Below are 25,726 nucleotides of genomic sequence, written 5' to 3'. Positions count from 1 at the left end.
CAAAATGAACAATTTGAAAAAAGAACGGCAGAAATAATTTGATTTGAAGAAACTCAGTAAATGAACCGCTTAAGGCAAAACCAGTGAACACTCAACCTTTGAAAATAATGCTAAAATACAGCATGAAGAACGTCTCATTTTATTCCATACGAGCTGTGTAACTTCTTCACTGTTAGACTGTTGTTGTTGTTGCTGTAGTTGCTTGGGGTAGAACAAATTTGAGAAAGAACCACCTATTTTGACTATAGGTATAGGTATTCTGTCATACTGGCAGACAGAGAGAGACAGCCTGGTTTACCTCACGAGGTCGATGACTCGTTCCCTGGGAGCTGAGCTGACAGCCTCATCATTAATCATGATGATTTCATCCCCTGGTATCAGCTTTCCTTCCGAGGGACCACCTAGACAAATATATGAGCAAACAAGTGTTGGTATTGTTGTTGATGACTTTAGTAATGCATTTATATGGAATAGAACGAACACACTTATGCAGACACTTTATTTGCTCTCCATCGACTTGGATGAAAACTCCCTTATGCCAGGAATTTCTCAAAGGAACCCCCCATGTATCTATTTTCTCGGTGTCTCACTCTTTGCACTTTCTCTTTCTCTGAGAGTGAGCAGCGCTTGGTTATTGAATCTCTCCACTGCACCGAGGAGCCACAAGACACATGAAGACAAGCATTGTTCCCATTGGCTGGGCCAATTCTGAACGCTCGAATTATTTTATCCCGGGAAGTCTGTTTGCCGGCGATAGTGCAGAGCTGAATGAATAGATGGACGACACTCACTATGGAGTGATGTGGAGAGGGCGTGTGGTACCAATCATCCCCTCGCACACATGTACACACACACGTACACACACACACACACATCGCTATGCACTGGGTCTGGTGGAAACTAGCCATCTCCTGTTCTTCAGAAGACATCATGTCAACTCTGTACACCAAGTTCTGTTTCAGGGCCTTGTATGGCGGTGCTTACTCTACATAAGAGTGCCTAACGGTCACACATTGAAACTTTGTTGAATTAATTCAATTTACACTGTGGTGCCAACAGATCTGGTTAATAGCCTGATGCAGATTTAGAATAAATCTCTTTCTGCAAAGATATTCTGAAGCTAAACACTACATTTCAGCTTATCTTGGATATAGAGCTGACGTGATAATTGTTATGTCAAGTATTCATAATTACTGGGGAAGTGCTCCCGGCAAGAATTAATTCTCGGCAGTGGTCCTCATGCATACATTCCCTAAGAAGCCAGAGGCATTGGAATATGCACTGCCTCTCTCGTTTATACCATTATTAGTGTTACATCATAAAGTTAATAATCATTGACACGGGCCAATCAACACTGAGTTGAACTGACAATGTAACCAAAGCCAGAAACATATCTTAAATGAGCTTGTGACTACAAAGAAAGAAACAAAGAAAGGTGTGAACTCAACATTTTCATTTCACAGTATTTAATGCTGACATCGTAGCATTAAATACTGCCTCATCAGTCCATCTCTCTATTGGAGATGAGCCAATGATACAACACCACGGGTACGTTCTTCACAAGATTGTATGTCTTCAGCCGCAAAGCATCATGGGGGATGTAGGCGGAGGGTGGGTCAGACCTACCTGGCGTGACTGAACGGACCACCACGGGTTTCTCGCTCCCCGCCACGAAGCCGAAGCCCAGGACTGGGTCTCGCCGCATTTCCACCAGGCGGGGGGCGGGGGGCACCAGCTGTAGTCCATCGAGACGCACCTCCTCCAGAGAGCTGCTCTGGGACACTTGGCTGTTGAGGGGCGTGGAGGGGACGGGGGACGGGGAACGGGGGGACGGGGGGGAGAGACAGTACAGGTTTAGGTACAGGTGTGAGCCTGTTAAGGACGTTCATGTTGTACATTTTCTCTAGAATAAGAGTGGGTCAAAACAATTAGAACAATTAATCGGACTTGGGGCAGGAGCTCTTGTTTGTCCTCATAATTGCTTTACAACGTCTTAATTGGTCCTGCCAACCAGATGTGGAAGAGAACTCAATTAGATTCCTTGTTGTTATGCAGTATTTGTGTTGCAGAGAGTAGATATTGACCAACAAACCTTTACTCAGCACACACACACTCACATGCACATACACTCGCACGCGTGCTTTGCAATTCATGTTTTGGCCATGAGATCTTATCTGGTGAACCAGAGGTCAAAATGATTAGACTGGCATCTGTGATCTTGTGGCTTCTGACATCTGCGCCCATCATACATTGTGTAAGAAAAGGGCAGCTTTGCTCTATGCTGTTTCATCACAGAGAGGTTGTTTACTGTTTCTAATGTACAGTACACTTATGGCCTTTCTTCCTGTGTTGAAGAGCCTTTGAGGTCAGACACGATGCACTGTCCCTCCTGGTTTTAATTCCTTGTCTCTAAGATACACATTCCCTTTCTTGGCTTTGGTCCATTTATCTGTCTCCCTTTTGTTTCAAGTACAACTCATTCTTTCAGGGTTGATCTGCTACAGTACTCTGTCTGAACTGAGAATGCATCATTTCCTGCATCCAGCTTAACTACATCGATGGATATAGGACAGGGGGTCAGGGTCAACAGATCACCCGGGTGCACGTGCAGGAACGCAGCATCTCATGTAGGTACACACACACACACAAACACACACACACCCATACACACACATACATGCTGATGCTCATGATCAGGCAGGCCAAGGTACAAGTACATAAACACAGTTTGCAATTGATCCTATCTCAGAGCCAAATACATAAGCTTACAAGAACAATCTCTCCTGTTTACCTGTTATGTATTCATCTCCTTTCTTGGTTTACAAATCCAAATTGTAACTCTATCTACACCTCGGTTTCATCCCTCTGTCAACTCCCTTTTGATTTACCCAGGAATCCCAGCATCCTCCAGGAGAACAACATACATTTAGACAGTATCATATCACCGGTCTGAACTCCACTCAACCATGAGAAGGTGTGCCAGTGGGTGATTCCAATAAATTGCTATTCCAAAAGATAAGACAGTGAAGCAATTGCACACAACCCTAAAGGAAGGTGAAGGGAGGGCAAGAAGGGGGATCATTATTCCACTGTCATACTGTTGATGCAGGGTGGAGGAGAGTTTGACGTGTGTGGAATATCAGACAAAAGCTAAACTAGTTCCAACATTGTGAACAAAATATGCCAACTGCAGCTGTCACAATGCTTATGTTGCTGAGAATTCGGACATTGATGCAGCTAATCATTTTTTTAATAGTAAATAAAGAAGGACTGGGTCAATGAGACAAATCTGGGACTGTTGAACATCACACGTACAATACAATAACATGTAGTTCACTGAGCTTGATGAAGTTGGCTGAAATACACTAACAAGTAACAAACCATTTGACCCCCCTGCTCCCCCCACCCGATGACTCAAAAAGCCTGTTTTCTGAGCGCTAACACCTTCAGTTGAGAGGACGAACACACTTGGGGCCCTGGATAGCGGATCGGTTCAATCAGCTATCAGTGACATCATGCACGGTGTGTGGTGTCCACGGTGTTGTTGGAAGGGCTGGAGTGCTTACTGGCTGAAGTAGTCTCGTCCCTCGCGCAGGGAGCCCATGTCCCAGCCGTACGGGGGACCCTGCAGGGTGCCCCACGTCCCAGAGGGGGGAGGCCAGCCCGCCGATTTGTTCTTGTGGCTGCAGGGGAAGAGCAGAAAGAGTTAGTGGCCGCGCTGTAGGACAGCAGAGCTGGTGGACAGCAGAGCTAGTGGATCGATGGGTAAACTAAAACACGTTCTGCGCAGCTTTGGCTTTTGAGACCATGAGAGATGTTGACCATGAGCCTGTTCGGCGTCGAGACGAAACCACATCCGCTGAGATATCCTTACTCCTGATCCCTCTCTATGAAGTGAACCTCTTCTTCAGAGGAAGTCCCTCGTGTCGCCAGGGGCCTATTCTGGTAACAGAAATCCAGGCCGCTGCTCTGTCCACGGACTTCTCCCCCCTGCCTCCGTCCGTGACTCTGCAGCGTGTCGTCCAATTAGTTTGATTTTGAAGAATAGGCAGCGTGCGACGGTGCGGCTTAACAAGATTGGCTTCCGTCTCACAGTGGCTGCTGTTGCGATAGTCCTCCCATGAAATTGTTTAAGGAGTGCAGAGACACAAGACTGTCAGGGCCACCCTGAGACGCTGGCTAAACCGCTTCCCGTCAATTAAATTAGCCACGAAATCGAGGCACAGCATGCTTCAAAGCCCGTGAAATTGGCTATAGCGTTAGTGGCATCGTCACTTGGTTAAGACCCACATTGTGTGTGCTTAGCCCTACTTTATCCACAGGGTTTACTTTTGGGGAGAGCCCACTACTTAATGCCAGGTCATGTGTCTGAAGACCGTTTTGAACCCTTGACGAACCCCAGACCCTCCCCTCAGTCTCCTCGTTCTGGACCTTTCCACAGGCATGTTTCTTCTGTAGCACCGTCCAATAAGACCAACCCTAATCCTTAGAGGAATTACACAACAATACTTGTATCCACATTGAAAAAAAAACACATACCGATGGTAAATGGGCTTAGCGCGGTTCGGTGCGTGTGGTTTCGTATATGTCACCGTAGCTTGCGATTTCACGCCGAATAAAACACATTGCGGTTCATGACTCTCTCACTGTACAGCTGTGGGCCCTAAGGTACAGGTACAGAAAACAATGTCTTTGACAGTGACAGTAAACCTGCTGCTACACGGGGATACTTTGAGGGTGGTCATCAAAAGGTTAGGACAAAGTTTAGATTCGCCAGTGAACAGCATCTATTGAACCCTGACCCCGGTGGAAGATCTCATAACGGCGATGAAACACGTCTGTCTTTGCTCCCGCTTCCACCGTATGTGATGTTGCACTCTTGAACGGGGATGCACGGTCGAGTTCATTCTCACACGTGATATGCTTGCCCCCCGTTCCACCCCCCCTCAGGCCCCCCCTCATTAACACAATAGATGCCACCGCAACACAAGCAGCCGAACGAGCCTTCGCGCGTCATCCTCGTCGACTCGACAAAAGACGCCTGACGGGCGGTCCTTTGATACGCGCGGCTCGGGGGAAGGCAGCCGGCACGCTCGCGTCCCGGCGTGCGGCCCGCTGTGCCGAGAGGGGCTTTGGTCTGAGCTGCAGCGCCGTGGCAGATCCAGAGCGAAGCCTCGCCTCCTTTATCTCCTAATCCTCCTCATCACAGTGAAAACAAATCCACACTGTGTGCACGGAGTAAGAGGATTTGGTGGGAGGGAGTGTATGAAAAATGCCACCGCTCCACTCCAGAGCTGGTGTCACCCAGCAGCGAGCTCCCGTACGCAGGTGGGAGAGGGGTTGGGGGTGGGGGGGTGAAGGGCGGGGCGAGTGAGTTTGGGTTTGGGGGGGTGGGTGGGTTGGTTCCTCAAAAACCCTTCTCCCCAAGACGCACAAACAAAGGTGCCAAACTCTCAGTAATGTCTCGTGGCTGTCGGTTGATGAAGTATAGGCCGGTTTGGAGTCCTCGTTATCATCATTCTCATGAACATAATCCTGAGCGTCAGTCTCCCTGTCACGAGCACAAAGCTCTTGTTAAAGGGCTGTCCTAGCTATGGCTAGAAGAACATTGAGTTACAAAGTCCCCCAATCAACATGCACTTTTGCTTAAAAAGGGGGAAGTGTATTGAGTACAAAAAATCTCTTTCAAATGTTTTCAAAAGTATAGATTTTGTTTTTTCTTGTGACCAAAATTGCAAAATCACCTCACTCACTGAATCAATGATTCTAATTCAGCTCAAAAGGGTACAGAACAGCGGTACGGAATACTGCCGTTCACTGTGGCTGCTTTCTGACTGAAGTGTTTTCAGAAACAACAGATGGACATTTATACAAAAACTACAGTAGTTCATGTATATCTAGTCTCACAACCTGACAACAATTGACATGAAAGTCATGTGATCTTTAACCTTGGTTCACACTGGGTGAAAGTATACAGTATGTTTGTGGTTATACCTTCAAAGCCTTTACTTACCAAAAAAATAAAAAAACTTTACAAGAAACCTTTAGAATGCTTTAAACTGACAAATCTTCACATAGTGTGTGCGTGTGAGTGTGTGTGTGTGTGTGTGTGAGAGGGTTGAGATTTTAGCGAGCACTGTTCGGTGCAGCAATAAAAGACCAACCATGCAGAGAAAAATATAATTTAGAAATACGTTTGTCACTGACATTCTCATTAATCACCCAAACATTTCGAAAGCTATCTTAGTTGAATTAAAAAAGGGTTACATAGGGACAGAGCCTACCCAAAAGTGCCTCCTCGTACAAGGATAGGGACCTCGTTCCCGTTCCTTGTCTTGTCCTGTGTCACAATAAAACTGTGCCACCATCACCAGCTATGCTAATCACGACAGTCAGCTCTCGCTTCAGAGGACCATACTGGCACCACTGAGCCAATGGCAAAATGTGTGTGGGCTAACGAACAGACACCAGTCCATCTCCTTTGCTCTCATATCACTGTGCTTGGGCAAGCGTGGTTCAAAAGGCCTGAAGGAGAGACCCCTCAAAGCGAGACTATCTGACCTGGAGCTCTCTTTCTCCCTGCCCGACCACCACCCAGACCTCGAAACGGACCCATTCAGTCTGCACAAAAGCTAAGAGCTTTCCCAAGATGCTCAAGCCTGCATGAGCACAATGCTAAACAGAGATACAATATCTCCCTTCTATCTCTCTCCTCTCACACTCTGAAGAACAACTGGGCTAATTCGGCCCACTGCCAGGTTGAAGAATATACAACCCATGCAGTGCAGTTTACTTGAGTCTGAAGTTAACTCCTCTTTCCATACACCCACATAGAATCTCAGGATGTTAAAGCAAAGGTGAAATGTTCTTTTTATTCATTCCATCCATAGAAAATATGTTATTGTTCAACGGCTGTACATTTTATTCCTCACCGTTCTGTGAGAATTATGCTTGCATCTCAATTATTAATTTCGAAGGCATCCCCTACTCAAGTGGATTCACATCCCACAGCTCAGTCCATCCAGGAACACTTAGTGAAGTGGTGCGTCCTTAGTGGACAAGAAGAAATACAGTTCCCAGAAGCCAAAGGAGATGACCAAGTCCATATAAATGATAGAAATGGCACCAAAGTCATGGTTTCCATATTGGAGTGAAAGCAGAGTGTCACTCCTACACTGCTCTAGACAACCGAAGCCATCTGTCAGCTGTCAGACCTGCTTCAGCACAACATCCCCGATGTGACGGTTACAAATCGGAAGGTTGACCGTCCCAGATCTGACCTCCACACAGCTAGACATTTCAAAGGCCCACCGAAATGGTATCCTTATGGGTCAACGGCACGTCGATATTACTGACGGTATGATGGCATTAACCACCATGGTGGAGTGAACACAAATCTATCAAGGTTAAGGAGTTTCGAAAGGATTCAGGGACAATCTGTTCTCTTACGGTCACCAATTCTTGCCATTGAAAATGTGGTGATGTCTCCCTAGATGTCCATAACAGGGGGACATAACTTGACATCCTCCACAAGGCTGTGGGCCAGCCCTACAGCCCCTTGGTCTGTGCATGAATGAAACATGAATACTTTATGTTGTCAAAAGTTGCCCCCAAAGTGCTTGCTATTTATACATCATGCTTCGGAGAAGACAACATGCTTCGACTCTAACGCGGCTAACAGATTTATGTAACCCCGTTCATGTGCGCTGAACATTTTGTCCACCGAGGATGTAGCTACATCCGGAAACTGGTGATGCTGAGGCCTGACTGTGTGCAGTCAGAACAACGTACTTCAGCGGCGAACAAGCTCCTCAGAGTTTGCAGGCGGCCATGGAATAGCTGAGTGTCTTCGCAAACGTGAAGATTGAATCGATTCCATTGTTCTGAGTTTTGGCAGGGGTACAGTTCAGTCATTAGGTTGAACGAAATGCCTACTCAGGTTTCTCCTCAGATGCACTCGGTCGTGCTAACCGCTAACCCTGCCAGTACCATGGACAGCGCCCATCAGCCCTTCTGTACCTGAGCGTGAGATTTTACAGTGCAATCAGACCAAGATCCAGCCCAGGGGGTCAACTATTAAGATCAAGTATGTCCGCAGTGGGTCAGGAGTGGTAACTTGAGCACACTTAGAGAAGCTTACATTCCACCCATCTCCACTTCCTTCTTATTTTTCTCCTCCTCTACCTTTTCTCTCTCTTCTCGGTCTAGTCCTGGGCAGTCCAGGACTCCATTTGGACAGCAAGTGCAGCAGTGTGCTCTTATCTTGATTACATTTCAGCCCTGTCTTTACAATGGGCCCCGGATGATATACGCAAGCGAGGGGAATGAACAGTCTTTTGATATTCAGTGGTTTGTACCGTCTGTTGAAGCCATCAATCATCCATGTCAAGGCTCATCCCCTGAGTGATACCAAGACATTCTTTCTCCATTTCACGGCAGTTTACTTTCCCATTACCAAGTATGTATATGGAATCTCATGAATACTTTCAAACCATCACTGGATTTGGTTCTCCATCATTCCTTACCAAAATGGACGGAAGAAATTTGTATTTAAACTTTCCAGAATGTGGGGGGGAAAAAACATCTGTACAAAAAGATATAAAAAAGGTTCCTGTCCATCTATCCACATGATGTAAGACAGCGGTACTCCTCCTGCATATATTATTTGACTCTGTGGCATACCTCAGCTTGTCTCCTAGGGTTTGGAAGAAGCAGCGGTCACAGGAGAGAACATGAGAGTTCTAAACGAAGAGCTGTCTCCCCCTCTGTCCTGCCACTTCCTGTCACTCTTTAGTGAAGCCACAGGGGAGAGGAGGAAGAGCGAGAGGGAGGGAGGGAGCAGAGGGAAGGACAGATACAGAGACAGAGACAGGGATAGAGAGAGAATGAGAGAGAGAGTGAGAGAGAGAGAGAGAGAGAGAGAGACAGAGAGAGAGAGAGAGAGAGAGAGAGAGAGAGAGAGAGACAGAGAGAGAGAGAGAGAGAGAGAGAGAGAGAGAGAGAGAGAAAGAGAGAGAAGATAGAGATGCAGGGTGCTCAGCGTCTACTCTGCAGATCCCTCTGCTCCAGGGATGTGGAGCCCAGGGGGATGGGGTGGAGGGGCTGGGCGTGGGGGGAGGTGGCAGGGTGGAGGTGGGGGGGTGGGGGTTATGAGACGGTGGGGTGGAGGCGCCGGGCGGGGGATGTTTTAACTGTATGACATGGTCTGGCACGCAGCCCACAGTCCAAACCTCCGCAGTGGAACAGTACAGTACGTCCCAGTCAGGCAGACGGACAGAGACCATTGGTATTCCAGCTGTGTGTGTGTGTGTCATAGGGTACCACTCCACCTTTCAACAGGGAATGTCATCTATGATCCTCCGTCTGTCAAAGCAGGTGGAGAAGAGGGATATGGCAGTTACATTCTGCCCCTTTAATTCATATGGAACCTAATATCTGTCTCAGCAGTGTGTGTGTGTATATGTGTGTGACTGTATTACAAGGGGAAAGGGTGGGGGGTGTGATCAATGACCCTTTCAGCATCAGTCAATAGATTGAGCCAATCAAAGCCCAAACACGGGAACGAAAACATTCGGATTGGTGGAAACAAATGGTCTGGCGTTGCATATGTGTATGTGCACCAAACGGCCAAACGCAAACAATGATCGATGTGTAGATTGCCCTTTCCTAGGTATGCCCTTGAACACAGAGTAATATGTTGTTGTTGTGGTGGTGGTGGTGTGTGTGTGTGCGTGTGTGTGTGTGTGTGGGGGGGGGGGGGTGGCAGAGAGGGGGGGGGAGCACACTATAAGCAAGAGGTTATTAAGTGCAAATCAGAGACCATGTGACCACAGTATTAGTTATTTAGCTAGTTTCACATTAATGCTCAACTAGTTTGAGAACAGACTACTGTACGGTGACCACATTGCTACGCAACCTGATATTTTGCCAAAAGGTTTGGCACACATGCATAGCATCTCAACAAAAAAAGCAACTCAAAATGTGGATACTTTTTAATGTCCCTGCCACAGCTGATAGAAAGACACAAGAGGGATCTTTCAAATCCAGAGGATTTTTGATCATCTCCATAATTTTATTTGTTGGAGAATATTTCATTCCAACTATGTCTCATTTTGTCCTTGTCATGTGAATTCTCGCACTGTGATTCTGGCACCCAGATATGAATGACCAAACGGATAGTGAATACAACTAAATGGACATGATTTGTTAAGAATATCCTGATTGTTCAAATGGAGTTTATACATAGGAAAGAGCACTTTGAATAAAATCAATTCAGTAAAAAGTAATTCAGTAAAATTAGTCATGAGATAAATTCCATCTCAACATGGAACATCCTTTGTTGCCAGATTCTTCAATAACATCACCCTAAACAGGAGTTGAATACAATGTCTCCGGAAACGATCTATATATGTGTAAAGTGTGTGTGTGTGATTGAGATCCATCTGATAGGAACAGCTTGGCTGTTCTGTGGGGATGTGGCTGAGAGCATCCTTTCTCACCCGGCACATGTCGCGGTGGAGAGAAATAAATGTGACTGTAAAATCTACATTTGCTCAACACTGGAGCACCAATCCCACGGCTATAAATACACCCTGGGACAAGCATAGCTAAATACACTCTAAATGAGATTACAGGGGACGATAATCAGTAGTACTGAATAACATGGAGTAGTTGTGTTGTTCCATAGCAGTATTTCAGTTCTTGAATGGTATAAATGATATATAGCATTTTCGGTCATTAACCAAGTCACTTCTCGCTTCACCAGCAGGTCTAGCAAAAAGCATAGATGTTTCTATTATCCTCTCCATTCGAAGTGCAATAATCCAGATCCAGGGGTTTTGTTGATCCTGTTTGAAGTGTGCCAAAAGGCTTTCAGGGGTCTGGATCCGTGCTGGCATTCACAAGCCCCTGGTTGACAATCTCTACACATGCCTTCACAAACCCAAGTTTTGAGTGAGACTATTTAGAGCAGAACAAATTATTTGCGTGAAACAGCTTCAGCTAGCCAGGCTCAACAGCCCATGGGGACCAAGGATCTTAAAACACTGTGGGATCTAAACAGCTATATCAGATGATTTTTTCCGATTAAGTGATATTGATGTTCAGTATGGTTCTTGAAAAAGGTTTTATTTATTAATCCTATTTCAGTCAACCACTCAAAGGCACTTTCTATGTACATTGTAAATAATGAAATATTTGGGGTTAGGCTATGTGTGTTTGGTAAATATAACTACAAACTACCAAAAGCAAAAGCACAGCCAAGAAATTGTGCAAATACCAAGAGATCAGATGTGAAGAAGATGTCAAGAAATGTATTAAGTATCTTTACAATTTTGAGTTTCACCCATAGCTAGTTTGGTATAGGTGTTGGGTGTATTCAGGCTGACTACACCAGATTGTCTGCCAGTATTTCACCTCCAAACAAAGGACATGCGTGGAGCCACCGTTGTGTACCGCTGCCTTAATCAGTATGTAAGAGGGAGCAGGTCCCTCTCTCTCTCTGAAAGCTAATTTATTTTTCCAGCGGTGATACGGAAGCCAGAATATCAATTGAAAAATGATTTCTTTTTTTCTTTGCTTCTCCTTTTTTTCATTTTGATGCGTTTGCAACTGATTGGTATGATGGTTTGGTAAATTGTAGTTTGGGGGCAATTGCAAACTGTAGACTGTATCATTAAATAACGATAAAAACTTGTTCTGTCCCCAGTCGTGTTTGTCTCATAGCCACAGCATCTGGTAAGAGGCTTAATCTTCTGTGCAGGTGACTTCTGCCACGATGATTCTGCCCTAGGCTGAGAAGCAGTGATTGCTTTAGAGCACAGTGGGTCATCTAACCAACACACACAGACAGGCTTGCTCCATGTGGCCATATCTATAAACCTGAAAAAATGATAACCTCCCTTTAAACTGATTAGTTTGTTGTTAATAACAGCTCAGAAGCCCTTTCCCGAAGCAGCCCAGGGTCACATTTTAGTAGTATTTCATTCATTCAGTCATGAATGAATTGAATACAGCAGTTAGACTCTACTGGTAGTGAAATTAGTTAAAATGCAGATGTTACAAATATAATTTCACATCTGAAACATTGGCCATCGCTAACAAACAGTCATTTTTTCCATAATGTGGAGTGAAATTGCCTGGTGGCCACCAGTTCCATAAATCTTCCAATCCTCTGTTCTGTAATACAAGGCCTTCCTTTACATGCGTTCTCCTCAGTTTGTTCTCCTCCTTTTGTGTTGTCCTCGCCCTGCTCCTGCTCACAAACACACAGAGATGTGCAGTGATTTCATCCTCTGAACGAAGCGGGCCATGTGTGCAGCGGTGATCACAGACCAAATCCCTTAGGAGGATTAACGCGACTCAAATCAAGAAAATCGTGCAACTTTAAGGGTTGCATGGAGAGAGGCTGCCTGCCCACGGCGAATTGGTTTTCCCCACCTCCCTCCCCACCTCCCTCCCCACCTCCCTCCCCACCTCCGTCCCCACCTCCCTCCCCACCTCCGTCCCCACCTCCCTCCCCACCTCCCTCCCCACCTCCCTCCGGTCACTGAGCCCAAACGTGTGCTACTGCCGCGTTTGGAGGACTGTCTCTGGAAAGAACATGTCAGTGAAATTAAAAGAAAAACCTGAAGAGAAAATGAAGTTTAGGAATGTCCCCCTCTGATGCTTGGCTAATGGAACAATGGAATCCACAACTTAAGTCTCATAAAACACTTGACAGTCAGTGTCTACGAAAATGGATCCTTTTGATTATTCCCCCAATTCCCGATCCATACAAAGACTTTTGTGACACTGTTGAAAAACCACAGTTGATACTTTTTCAGAGCCCAGTGTAAAAACGGCATCATCCAGTTCCACAACCACAGAGTTTACCGACAGTCAGTAAAAGAGAAAGTGTTCGATAAGAGCGGGGAGCTCATTCTGAAGCAGTGCCAACCAATGACAGCCATCACCACACACACACAAGCTGCGTAATCTCTCCCCCCCCCCCCCCCCCACTTCCAAATCCCTAGAAGTAACTCAATAGATCCCCCGCTTGTGTTAACTGGAGGTGATGACAGCATCGCCATCATTCCACTTCACCCAGGCAGAGATTCACCCATCTGTGCTGCAGTATGCAGTGAGGTTTAAAAGATTTGTTTTCCATCCTTGTTTGGTGGGTTTAGTGTTGAGACCCCAGTGAGTGAGAGATCATCCGAACGTATGTGTGTTTGTTTGTGTGTGCGTGGGTATGCTTGTGTGTGTGTGATATCTGGCAGGGTGAAGGGGTTGCCCCGGGCTTTGGGGTTTCTGGAGTGTGAAGTCACACTGATCTGGGATTCGAGTGCACTGAGCACTTCATTATTACAGCAGCCTTCTTAGGAAACCTTTGCCTCTGAAAGCTCTGCTCTTTGCCTCTGTTCCAAGTCTATTCTCATGACTTGTAAAGGCTATGTCTCACACCTCTTATTTCTCTCTGTCTCTGTCTCTCTCTCTGTCTCTGTCTCTGTCTCTCTCTCTCTCTCTGCCCTGCTTGAATATGTTCTTTCTGTCATTTTCCTCTCCTTTCCTTTTGAGGCCATGTCATTTTCATGTTCACATTCCTACTCATGCTCTCACATCAATATATCCTTCTCAGTTGTCAGTTTTCAGTTTCAACCTTTCAACCTAGTGTCTAAATGAAAACATTTGCACTCTCTCGCTTCAGCACACTTTCACAGATCTCTTCCTCCAAACTTTTTTGGATCAGGCTCAGAGCCACGGTCCATAAGTACTTAGTCACTGTGCAGTCCGCCACACTTAGTGGATAAACAGATGGATAATCATTGCTCACACACTCCTAGCTTCCATTCTGACACAACTCCCCTTCCAGCACACACACACATGCACGGACACACACACACACACACACTCACCCTGACAGCTTTGCCATCTTCCCGAAACCAAACACGTCCATACGCTCCAGCTACTGTGTGCCTGAACGTGACACACTCCAGGTCTGCAATCCAATCCACATTTGAATCCAAGAGGGGGAAACGCAAATTCACACAAGCTCCATGGCAAGGACTTGCCAACACGGGTCACATCAACAAAGTCATTCGGACAAATCAACACCTATTCCTGCCTCCCAGCGGGACAGCGATGCCCTTGAGAGGTTTTTTTCCGGCCAGTGAGGGAGTCCCACCCTTCCTGGCTAGCCTGTCCGTGCTGCCCCTCTGTCGCCCTGGCCGTGTCGGGCAGCGTTAAGCCCCCTCAGAGTGGTCTCCATCGCACTGGAGCTGGGAGATGTGCCGGGGGTCTGAGCAGTGCAGAATAAAGGAGCCAGCGAGGAGGGGGGAAGAGGAAGGGGGAGGAGGGAGGGAGGGAGGAGGGAAAGAGGGCGATGGAGGAGGGACGCAAAACACGGCAGATGAAGGATGCTCCCAGCACTCGCTCGTCCGTCCTCGGAGGAGAGGAGCTGTCCATCCACATCCCCGGGAGAACGGAGAGAGAGAGAGACATAGAGAGAGAGCTGGAGAGAGAGAGGAGAGAGAGAGACATAGAGAGAGCTGGAGAGAGAGAGCTGGAGAGAGAGAGAGACAGAGAGAGAGACGGAGAGAGAGCTGGAGAGAGACAGAGAGAGAGAGAGAGAGAGAGACAGAGAGAGACAGAGAGGAGAGAGAGAGAGAGAGACAGAGAGAGAGAGAGCTGGAGAGAGACAGAGAGGAGAGAGATAGAGATATATGGAAAGGGGGAGGGGTGCTGAAAGAGGAGTGTGAAAAATATGTACGGTATGTACATATGTATAAATATATACAGTGTGTATAGTATATACTGTATATATCCTGCATATGCATATATATATATATATATATATATATATTATATATATAAAGAGAGAGAGAGAGATTGAGATGGAGAGGGGGAGGGGCGCTGCACTGGTCAAAGAGGTAGGAGGAGAGAGATGGAGAAAGAGAGGGAGATGGGAGAGCAGAGGAGTGCTGACTCTGCAGAAGCAGGATGGGCTGCTGGAGGGAGCAGGACCCTGTCTCTCAGGTTTATTTGTGTTGCTAAGTGAGCCGCAGCAACCAGACACATAAAGGCGAGTTTATACACAGAGGACATCGAGCATTCCCCCCCATCTTTTACTACAAACTACACACTGTACTGATACTTCACCTCCATGCCATAAATAACGGTAGTGTTACGACCGTGATCTGGCATTTTACTGCCGAAAACAAACACACACACCCCCACACACGCACACATCTGACAGACTGCATGAGTAGCTACGTGAGCACACATAATCATTGAGCCCTGACCCTGGGAGCCTTGTGGGTATCCTGCAGATGGCTATCCTCAACAAGATGCTTCACCTTCTGTGAGGAGCGCCACAGGGGCCAAGGAGAACCACAGTCATGTCAGTGTCAACGCAGTTTAATCGAAACGCAAAGCAGCGTTAAACTAGTTTCTGTACCATTTAATGCAATTCAACCCAACACTATTTGCGGTTCTGTTCTGCTCTGATTGCCGCTGTTATTTGTGGTTGTGATGGGTTTTATTTTCTTGTTTGTTCATATTTAGTTTGAACATACAAACAAAAAAAAAATGTTCCCACTTACTGCATGTTGATATTTTCTTTAGTAGTTACCAGAACAATTGTTTGGGAAAAGGTTTGTTATCTGTCTAGATTGTGTCCATTACATAAACGGTTCATTTCCCCAGATGTCAAATCTTATCTCCCCAGTGCCAAAACAAACATAGTTTTGGGGTCATTTTGTGTAGCCAGAAACAAGATGAATAAGATGGAAAACAAAAACCTTATTTTCCAAGTGAAGGACAATATGATCCGCAACCCATGTCTACACGACATGGAACTATGTGACACTAAGGTAAATATGTTGTACTAAACACTATTTCCAAGGTGGAGGTTTAAGTCATTTGTATTGAATGATTTGAAGTGAAATGATTAGTGAGAGTTGCAGTATCTTCAACCCTATAGGGCTGGAGAACAGAAGCTTTTCCCATCAGGCAGTGCAGGCAGGACACAGCTTTGATCCGGGAAAGAGACTCTTTTATATCACATTTATCTTTGATGAGGACGCCGGCCTTTCTGCAGAGCACTCTATTTATTTGAGGAACGTGCCCATGGGGTCCTTGTGCCAACAGCTTTCAAAGATGAAGCTTGAAGTGATAAGCGGGAGACAAACACATCGAAGCCTTTTCCTTGTTTTTCATCTCATGTTAGTCAGGTACATTGCTTATCTTTCTACTAGGTCATTCACTGGTTCATTCAGAATGGCGATCCCCCAGAATGACAAAGTCTTTTCGACAGCTAGGTCTTCTTGTGGGCAAAGTGTGATGGAGAGACGTCAGGTCAGTTTTGACTCTAAAATTATTCCTCTTTATCAATGCAAAGAAGAAGTATTAGTATTGAAATATTTGCGGATATTTTTCATGAAATATCATTCGCAAAATGCCCAACATTGTTTAAATAAAACGATTCAGATACAAACGAATCAAAGAAAGTTTAGAATACACCGTGACAGCCTACATCCAAGGAACAATTTTAAACCGCACAAAAAAGTTCATGTGTGTTGTGTCATGAGACGTTGTGAGAGTGTGGGGTGGGTAGCTCAGCAGAAGGTGCATTTGCCTGCAGATCAAGAGGCCTCACGTTCAGATTCCCCTCCCTTCTGTACATCGCGTTGGATTCAAGCGTCCGCTAAACAAATTCTTGATGACGTGAAATGAAAGTGTGGGAGCTCCACATCTGCAGAGGCATCGCAAGACATCAGCGACGTGTGCGAAGGAGGAGACAGTCCATCCTGTGTGTGTAAACAGCCAGGCTTGTCCCAGTTGGAGGTCAGGCCCTGTAAGTGTTCAGCTTCAGTGTCAGTGACTCGTTCAGGGGTGAGGCGCCCGTTGCCTTGTAAACTGAACTATGTTGACTGTATTTATAAAAGTAACATCCAGAGAAACTCAACTGCTCCACGAACACAACACACATTGAGTGGACAGTCCTGAGTATTGTTTAACCGACTATTAAAAATTGTTTTACAAAAAGAACAAATAACTAGATAGGATTATAAAGCCAAGAAGACTGTCATTTTGTTGCAGCATCATAGACATGATGACAGTAAGTCTATAAATACGGAGCGGTATTGACAGAGACGTCACCAGTATGAATCACTGACTCCCTTCAATCAATCTAGCGCTTCCATTGTCTGTTCGCCGTGCTTCCCAACGACCCAAGACGGCTGTATATAATATGACTCACATCGAGTCGTCACCGCCACGGTGGCGAGGATAATGAGCACTAACCCGGTCGCTTCAGCCCCGGCGTGCTGTTCATCCACCAGCGAGTTTGTCATGACAGCTGGATTGGATTGTAATATCGCTGTCTGCCCGCTCCCTCTCACCTATGATCCCATGATGAATGGGGTGCCTTACTGACACCACAGAACCACTACTGGCATGTTTATGTAGTATGACACTCGAGCTGGCCGGTGAGCGAGCAGACTAGCGAGTGTGACTGAGAGATGGATTGGGGAATAACATCTCAAGTGTTGATTCGCTAGACAGAAGGGTGGGAGGGTGCCTTTCAAACCACAGTGTCCAGTCTAGTCAATGTTTCGTATCTATGTGCCTAGACATTTCATTGACAGGTATCTTTAGTATTACCCGAATATAATAACCCCCACTTCTATTTGCCCTATGACCCTACACAGCTTTGCTGTCAACCCCCCTCCCAGTAATTATGGGGGATAAACTGCTGGCTTCTGTGTGCTGTCTAAACAATAAGATCATAGATTTGCATTCCCCATCTCCCATAATCCAAGCAGCAATTTCTCTCCTTATCAGTGGGCATAATCCCCCAGACAACACAGCCGTCCTTTCAGAGAGGGAGGGATGGAGGTAGTGAGAGAGAGAGACAGAGAGAGACAGAGAGAGGGAGAGAAATAGAGTAAGATAAGTAAATATAGATTGACAGATATAATAGAAGCCAATTTATGGAATGGAGGAGGAAGAGAGAGAGAGAAAGAGAGTGAGCGAGAAAGAGGGAGAGAGAGGGAGAGAGAGAGAGGGAGATAAGGGCTGACAGAATGAGAGAGAAAAGCGAAAGACTGCTGTGCATTCTGTGTTGAGTGCAATGTCATGGTACGCAAAGAAAGCTTCAAAATAAACAAATTGGTTTGAGAACGGTCAGCAAACTGAAGAGTGATGTCACACTGGGATGAGAGGTTCTGTAAAGTGGGCCTTGCTGTGCCGAGCCTCACAGTGAGTCAGCAAAGAGCGACCATCTTCTCCTGTCTCACGTCGGTTTGGGAGGCCTCCCGCACTCGGTCACAGACACAGACAGACTCGCGTCACAGACACGTCTCATTGCGTAGGTTGCACGTCTGCGACGCAGCAGAATTGAGGAGCTTAAACTGACAATCCCCATTGTACCTTGGGCCATGATGCACTCTACTATGCCAAGATATCACGGTGTTGTTGCGTCTGAAGCTTGAGCACAGGAGAATAGCTTCTGATGAGTGATGGTACAGAGTCAAGTCATCCAAAGGTTTTGAGATCCAATTTTCCGGTTCCCCCTTGAGTTGCAAATGCTACGTACTGCATCTTAGCCTCATCACCAGTGCTGAAGCTGTTTCCCCACTGTGCCTTTGTCTATGGCAGGGATGCAAACTGTGGCATGGACTCAGCATATGGCTGCTGTCAGAATACTAAATGGCCTCTTCAGCAAAGAAGCTCCATGTGGCACGTTCAGATACTACAGAGCTCTCAACCATAGCTATTCATCACTTCCACCCCCCCTCCCCCTCACGCACTGTATGAAAGCAGTCTGCCTGGAACCCCACGTCACACACACACACACACACGCCCATACACCCGAACACACACACACACACACGCCCATACACCCGAACGCACACACACACACACACACAGTTAACGAAGGCATTGAAATGCATTGAAGGAAAAGCAGAGACCCAAAGTGTGAGTGTATTTGTGTGCGTGTGTGTGTGCCTCTGTGTGTGTGTGTGCCTCTGTGTGTGTGTGTCTCTGTGAGTGTGTGTGTGCGCCTCTGTGAGTGTGTGTGTGTGTGAGTGTGCGCTGACATTCCCTGAATACTGAGAGAACCCGAGGCTGTATGCCAGCGCTCTGGAGATTCTTTTATCATCCTGATCCTAGACCAATATTCTGAATGTCAGATGTGTGAACCCTGTAAACACACATTCTCTGTATTCAGGGCCAGATATTCGGTCAGAGCTCTGCTCCCTCACAGCGCGCCGATTCCAGCCACACAAGCCTCGGCCTGGCTGGGAAGTATTTCTCTAAACATGTTATGATGCCATACTAAAACCTGAGGGTGGTTAATCGGGGATTATCTTTAACCTATTAAATTGAGAGTGAGAAAACAAATTGAAACCATACAACAACAACTCAAACAATCCGACATGCTAGATTACCGTTGTAAGCATAACTCGGAATATCTCTATGCCTGGACTCTCTAATGCCTGGACACGCATAAGGTCTCTAACGAGGCCGCCGGGAATGGAAGTAAATACCGCTGTATGCAAATGCGAGGCTGAGGCATCGCCTGGTGTCACGGAGGCATTCCAGGCCATGGGTCTGGGCTGTCCAGAGCAAACCACCACAAATCTGCCTCTCATGAAAGGGCACCGTGGGGTGAAACCAGGGACCCCGGGCTAGACTCACAGAGTAAATCTCCACTTAGCGCGTCAAGTGGACCCATTAGGATGCCGCGCACACTCCCACTGTAAGCCCGGCACTGACGCCAAACATCCTCTTAATGTAAGGCTGTTACCGTGGGACCTTAACCCCCCACCCCACCCCCTCACCACCACCACCACCCATATGATGTGCATTGTGGGATTGACTGCCTAACCCAGCCCCATCTGCGCTGTGCGGCGCACTAGACAGACCGGGTGGAACGTGGTCATTTCTCTCTCCCCCCCCCCCCCCCCGTGAGGGAGCCACCGATTGGATGAGATCCGCTGTCATCTACTCGATCCAGCGGGTTCAATTGACTCGTGATTTGAATCGACTGAACGTTTAGTCAGGGTCCTCCCCGAGGCGGTGGGGGGGGGGGGTCCATCTTCATGCCCACAGGGAGGACGCTTCCTAATTGGATTGGAATAGGATTGAATTGGTCACCTATATGGTGGACTGACTAGCGAATGCTGACACGTTCTGTTGGGGAGTGGAGAGAGAGTAATCCATGTCATGTTCTTTCATGCAGAACCTTAGGGACCGTATCGGGCCTGCGCGACCATGCAGCTATCGTGTTGTTCATTGTAAGGATTAGCACGGGCCCAACCAAGCGACACAAAGACCAACCCCTTGTCAAACAAGCCGCGCAAACAAACACGCTGACACAGCCGGCACCTCTCCAGCCACCCCTCCTATCGACAGCCCTGACGGAGCACGCTCTCAGCGTCTCTGTGGTCCTCCGCGGTCGATACGTGGTCAGTCGGCGGTCAGCACTTCTGCTGGGGTGTGTGTGGACCAGGAGGGATGCCCAGTGCAGGACCAGAGGCGTGAGAGAGGCTGAGAGACGTGAGGTCAGAGACACTGTGTGTGACACAGTGAGAATCCTCACAGTGAGAGTCAAAGCCTCTCCAAGTAAAAGCAATCGGGCCTGACCGTTATGGCCATCTGCCCGGCCGCACAACAACTCAAACGTATCCCACAATGCACCAGCCTTCATCCCCCCCCCCTTATTCATAGAGGGTGTACCTCTATGAATGACAGCCAGGTCCTTAGCTCTGTGTTGCAACATCAGCACACGGTAACAAACGGGTTTGCTGATATTAAAGGAATACGTTTTTTTTAATTATCAGTTTGTGTTTTAATCATTCTGTGAATCCAGAACATCTAACTTTAAGCTGTATTGCTACAGTTCGGGCAACGAGGGGGATGGGGGAAAAAAAGGAATAGGCTTGTGAGCGCCTAAGACATGATGACAATACACGCACACGCATACACACACAAATTCATTTGTCCAGTTTCTGGGCCACATGTTTCATGGTAAATGACCCCCTCACCCAATCGTGGTAATCCCACGCAATGCTACGCGATCTACGCTCTCTCAATCTCCCCCGCAGTCCGACGACCATGAGCTCTGGTGTGTCCTGGCTAGTCTTTGTCAAAGCATTGCATAACACAGACAGTCATGCTACACTAGTATGCACTGCATATAGAAAATCCTCTCGCATGTTAATCAACCCAACGGACAACCTATCTATAATCATCATAGCTTGCTATAATCATAAAGCCTATTCAAGTTCCAATCTATATGTTCCTCATAAAACTCACATACATCTGTAATGGCCTTTAATGTCAAGCCGGGTTATGTGATGAAAACGCAGTGCTGTCTTTAAGCAAACACAAGTTACGTCATTGTTAGAGCAAAACAAAAGCCCCTGATATCTTCAAACCATCATTGTAACCTTAATCCTTCCTCTAAAGGTCTCTGGCCCTGTGAAGTCACCCCTGGCCTCACCCCTGCTCCCTGCTGCCCGGCTAAAGCCGCTGGTCCATGAGACTATCACAAGTGTGAGCCGTAATTACAACGCTGGGACATTCTTGTGGAATGGCAACCGCGGCTTACGTCATTGACTAGCCATGTGCCATGAAGCCAGCTTCAGAGGCACTGGCAACACATCTCATTATGACTAATGATGATCAACCCCGGGATCTAAAGAAAGGACGACGGATGATCATGAAGCGTTAAGGCTTTGACTTGCACTTGGAACTCATGGCCGACGGCAAGTCGCATAACCCGACACAAACACAACTGTTGCGTCACACAGGATCCAATCGGCCCCCTCCAACACCACTTCTGAACCTCTCCCGACACACACTCACACATGCGAGGTCTCACACACACACACACGCACGCACACACGCACACACACGTCCCCGTTTTCCTCTCTGCGCAGATTGTTAAGTTGTTGTTGGGGACCTTCTCCTCCCCTAATGGGTGCCACATTTTAGACTGATGACAGCCCATTACTGTTGTCATTCGCCTTTAGATTTCAATACGGTAAGCATGCAGGCACTGAATGTTGTTATTCATCAATACAATCCACTTATTATGCCACTCTGGCAAGCTGTGGTGACAGCCTGAATGTCCACCAATGCCAGAGATTTCCTGAAGTTTCTGGCACTGCCGTATATCTTAGCTCAGGACCAGAAATGAGAACCTTGAATACACATACTTTGGTCTAGCTCAGTTTGGATCACTGCAAAAATGTTACCCGCGGAAAACTGTTGAATGAATATAACTGACGTATGAATATAAACGGCACACTGGACACATGTGCTAGGCTACTAAGAGAAGGACGGATTCCGTCAGAAGCATGTCCAGGCAAGCGTACATTCCCACCAAACTCTTTCACCCAGTACAGCTATGCCAAAAAACAAACAAAGTATACAGGCAATCCCTAAAGGACGTGCTTTAGGATTGCCTCACATCCAAACAAGAACAGCAACAATATGTAAAACAATATCTAGATACAAATTGTCCGTTCTACAGAGTCAATGGAACACACAGAGGTGCCATGCACATCATACAGAGTTTAGATCTCAGACCACTGGCCAAAAAGGCAGTCCCCGGACAAAGAGCGCTACAGCTATCCATGCTGCCATGTGTGCCGATGGATCAGTGTACTCACTGGATGACAGTGAAGACCCCCAGTTCATCATCGCTCTCGTCCATCCCTTCCGACGGACACTCCAGCCCGCCAGAGGCTCCGAGTGTGGGGAAAGAGCTCCTGTCCCTCTCCCTGAGTATCCCCACTGATCCACTTCCCTTGCCTCTCTTTCAGACCAACGACAACAAAAATGAAACTCTGTTTTTGTGTGTGTGTGTGTGTGTTTGTGTGTGTGCTTGCCTCCCTATTGCATCTCAGCTCAGTGCCAAATGTTCCAGCTTAGCACTCGGCGCTCTGCACTGCTGGTGATGGGTTTAGCTGGGGCATCTGGGCTAGCCGGGATAAACCGTTCACACAGACACACACACACTCGCACACGCTCACACACATGCACACACTCACACACACACAGTGTCATGCTGTGCAAGTTAGGGGCCAGTGCCCTTGGGGAGACTGTGAGAGTGCATCCCCCATCCTGAATAATGACACAACATCATCACATTCCAGGCCAGTGCTTAAAGAGAAAGAGAGAGAGATAGAGAGAAAGAAAGAGAGAGAGGGAGATAAGAGGGGAGAGAATATGATAATAGAACAATGAGGAGAAGAGGGAAATGAGATCTTGGGTGTGTTGGGAGTGTGATGGAGGGGTTGACACAAGAACAATACACACACACACACACACACACACACACACACAAACCCACGGAGGGTGGTCAATGGATAAACAGACATGAGGCGACACCAGAGACGCCATGCTGACGGTAAGAGGGCACAACAGAGAGGTAGACATGGACAGCTGGTCTCATGGCCACACGATTAGGCCAGTCCTCTGTGTGTGATAAAAACACGGGCGCCTGCCAATTCCAATATGGATTCAGCATGCGGGTGTACATGGGCGCGATCACGTTAATGGCATGATTGCCCTCAAGGATATCGAGGTCAACAGTATCGGTTAACTTAAACATGAATCATAGGGTCACATGACGGGTGCCTCCGGTTCCCAGCAGTTGACTGGATCACCTCGAGCTGGCCTGGAGGGCAGATCACGATTAACTGTGCTTGTCCTGTACTTGGCTTGGCTGTGCTCGAATGCCCGTCTGGAGATGGGGTGCATAGAATGACTGAACACAGCAGTTTTAATCCCAGTGGGATTAGCAGGGTGGCTTTGGTATTGGCTACTGTACCCATGTATAACCTACACAATCACAAGGTCACCGCGGTGTCCCTCTCCCGTGTCATCCCGCCCGTGTTGGCTGTCAGTAATGTGCAATGTCCCGTGATCTAGGGGCAGCAAGTTCTTTTCAATCGCAGGCACCCAACCCAATTGTGGATGTGGCCACGGCGCCATATATTGATCCCGTGAGCAATCTCTCAATCCGTGCTGTCATCGTGGACATGCAATCTAAGTGGCACGCCAAGGGGACGTGTACAAACTGGGCTGCAGATAATTGGCCTGGTTCTTTGAGTGCTACTCACTGTGCCTCGATTCTTTACGAAGGAGAGCTTCTCACCCGCTAGAGAGCTTTGGACCTTGAATGAACACATCTCCCGTTTTAAGACAGCTCAGAACAATTTCCCGCTCCACGTGGTGTTGAATGTTCACCAAATGACCGGGACCTCCGTGGCATCTGGAATCTCTATGCCTTACGTAACAGGGGTGGGTGTAGGGGGTGGGGGGGGGGGGGTTGCTGTTTACTAGGGAAAAAAAACGAAGAGTATTGTAAGTAAAAGCTATTATGATTCATCCACTTATTATTACCATGAGCCCACTTTACGTAATGTGGCTTGGTCTGGGAAAGCAGCCATCCGAGATTTCACAGGTTTGGCCTATATCCTAGTTAATGACGACCTATGTCTCCAGTCAATCAACCAGCCAGAGTTTTATAGGCCTTTCTTGGAAGCAGTTGGATGAGGGACAATCACAGGAAAACTCACCAACAGGATATGAGTTCGGAACCTTTTGTTTCTGGCACATGTTGATCTGATGTGCTAAGATGTTTCTTGTGAGTGATATCGGTGTACTTACCCACTAAGAGGGCTTGGACAGATGCTGTGCATCTCCTTTTAAGCTGAGCTGTTATGAAATGCAAGGTTGGCTTCATCCAGTTCCATTCGAGTCTTTGACTACCCTGGCTGAATGTGTTCTTACTTGGCAGCCCCTAACCTGTTCCATCTCCTTATCTCCCTATTCTTGATCTGACATTCAGGTCTAATAACATAGACAGAGTAAAGATCTGGTCCCAGTGGTAAATGTGGATCAATGGCAATTCAAAATAACCACCTACTCTGTGCAACGTTCCTGCTAGTTCTACCCAATAAGGCCGAGCTGATGGTTTAAGATTCATGAAAGAACTCATTTCACACTTCACCAAATCTTTCCACAGTTTCAAAGTTCTTCTTCGTACCTGTGGTAAATGTGTTAAAGGGAAAGCGATTTCTTACTGTACATCATTCCTACTCTCATTTCCTGATAAATAGGAATTGCTTCCGGATGATAATGCAAGCGTGAGGGAGTGTGGAGGGGAAGGTGTGCCTCCTTCATGAGATCCGGTTTTAGTTCGACCCCTCACAGATCCTTCGTGGCAGTGTTGTCTGGTGTCACTAGACTCAATGTTGACCAATACTATCAATCAGGCTGTGGTACACTTCTAGCTTTATGTGACATTGGCCCAAGCCCCTCTAGGGCCGAGTCGCTGAGGCTGAGAACCACAGCAGTTCTATTAAACTCATACTGTACATGCATGCGTGTTTGTCTTAGTTTGAGAATGTGCTCATAAATGTTTTAATTCATGAGTGTGTGTGTGTGTGTGTGTGTGTTTGGTTGCTGAGGAGGACAGTGGGCTTGTGTTAGCTTAATGCTAACAGAGGGTACTGTGCCTCATGGCAGACTGGGGACAATCAGACTCCATAAACAATGGGGACAACGTCATCGGTCATCCATCTTCAAAGGTTAATGACTGTTTACTGATCTTCACCTGTTCTATTGCTGACATTTTCTCAATATATCAACATATTTGTGGTAAAAACATACACAGACAGCATGAGAAAATTCCCTTTCCCATCCTAAATGCAGTTTATAGCTT

The 25,726-nt window shown here is 46.9% G+C and overlaps 1 protein-coding gene across 1 annotated transcript in view; it reads right to left on the bottom strand.

Moving 5' to 3' along the window:
* LOC146261047 (FERM and PDZ domain-containing protein 4-like) overlaps positions 1-25,726 on the bottom strand; it is a 37,661-nt gene that overhangs the window by 9,241 nt on the left and 2,694 nt on the right. The window contains 3 exon segments of the mRNA XM_084668367.1: positions 299-401; positions 1,627-1,787; positions 3,567-3,683. Of these exon segments, the coding sequence (XP_084524493.1) occupies positions 299-401; positions 1,627-1,787; positions 3,567-3,683 (381 nt within the window).

This window comes from Hypomesus nipponensis, chromosome 12 (genome assembly GCF_054491055.1).
Source record: "Hypomesus nipponensis isolate SF chromosome 12, ASM5449105v1, whole genome shotgun sequence".
In the NCBI taxonomy this organism is placed as follows: Eukaryota; Metazoa; Chordata; class Actinopteri; order Osmeriformes; family Osmeridae; genus Hypomesus; species Hypomesus nipponensis.
Note: the sequence above shows the minus strand (reverse complement) of the source record. Positions and strands in the feature narration are given on the sequence as shown.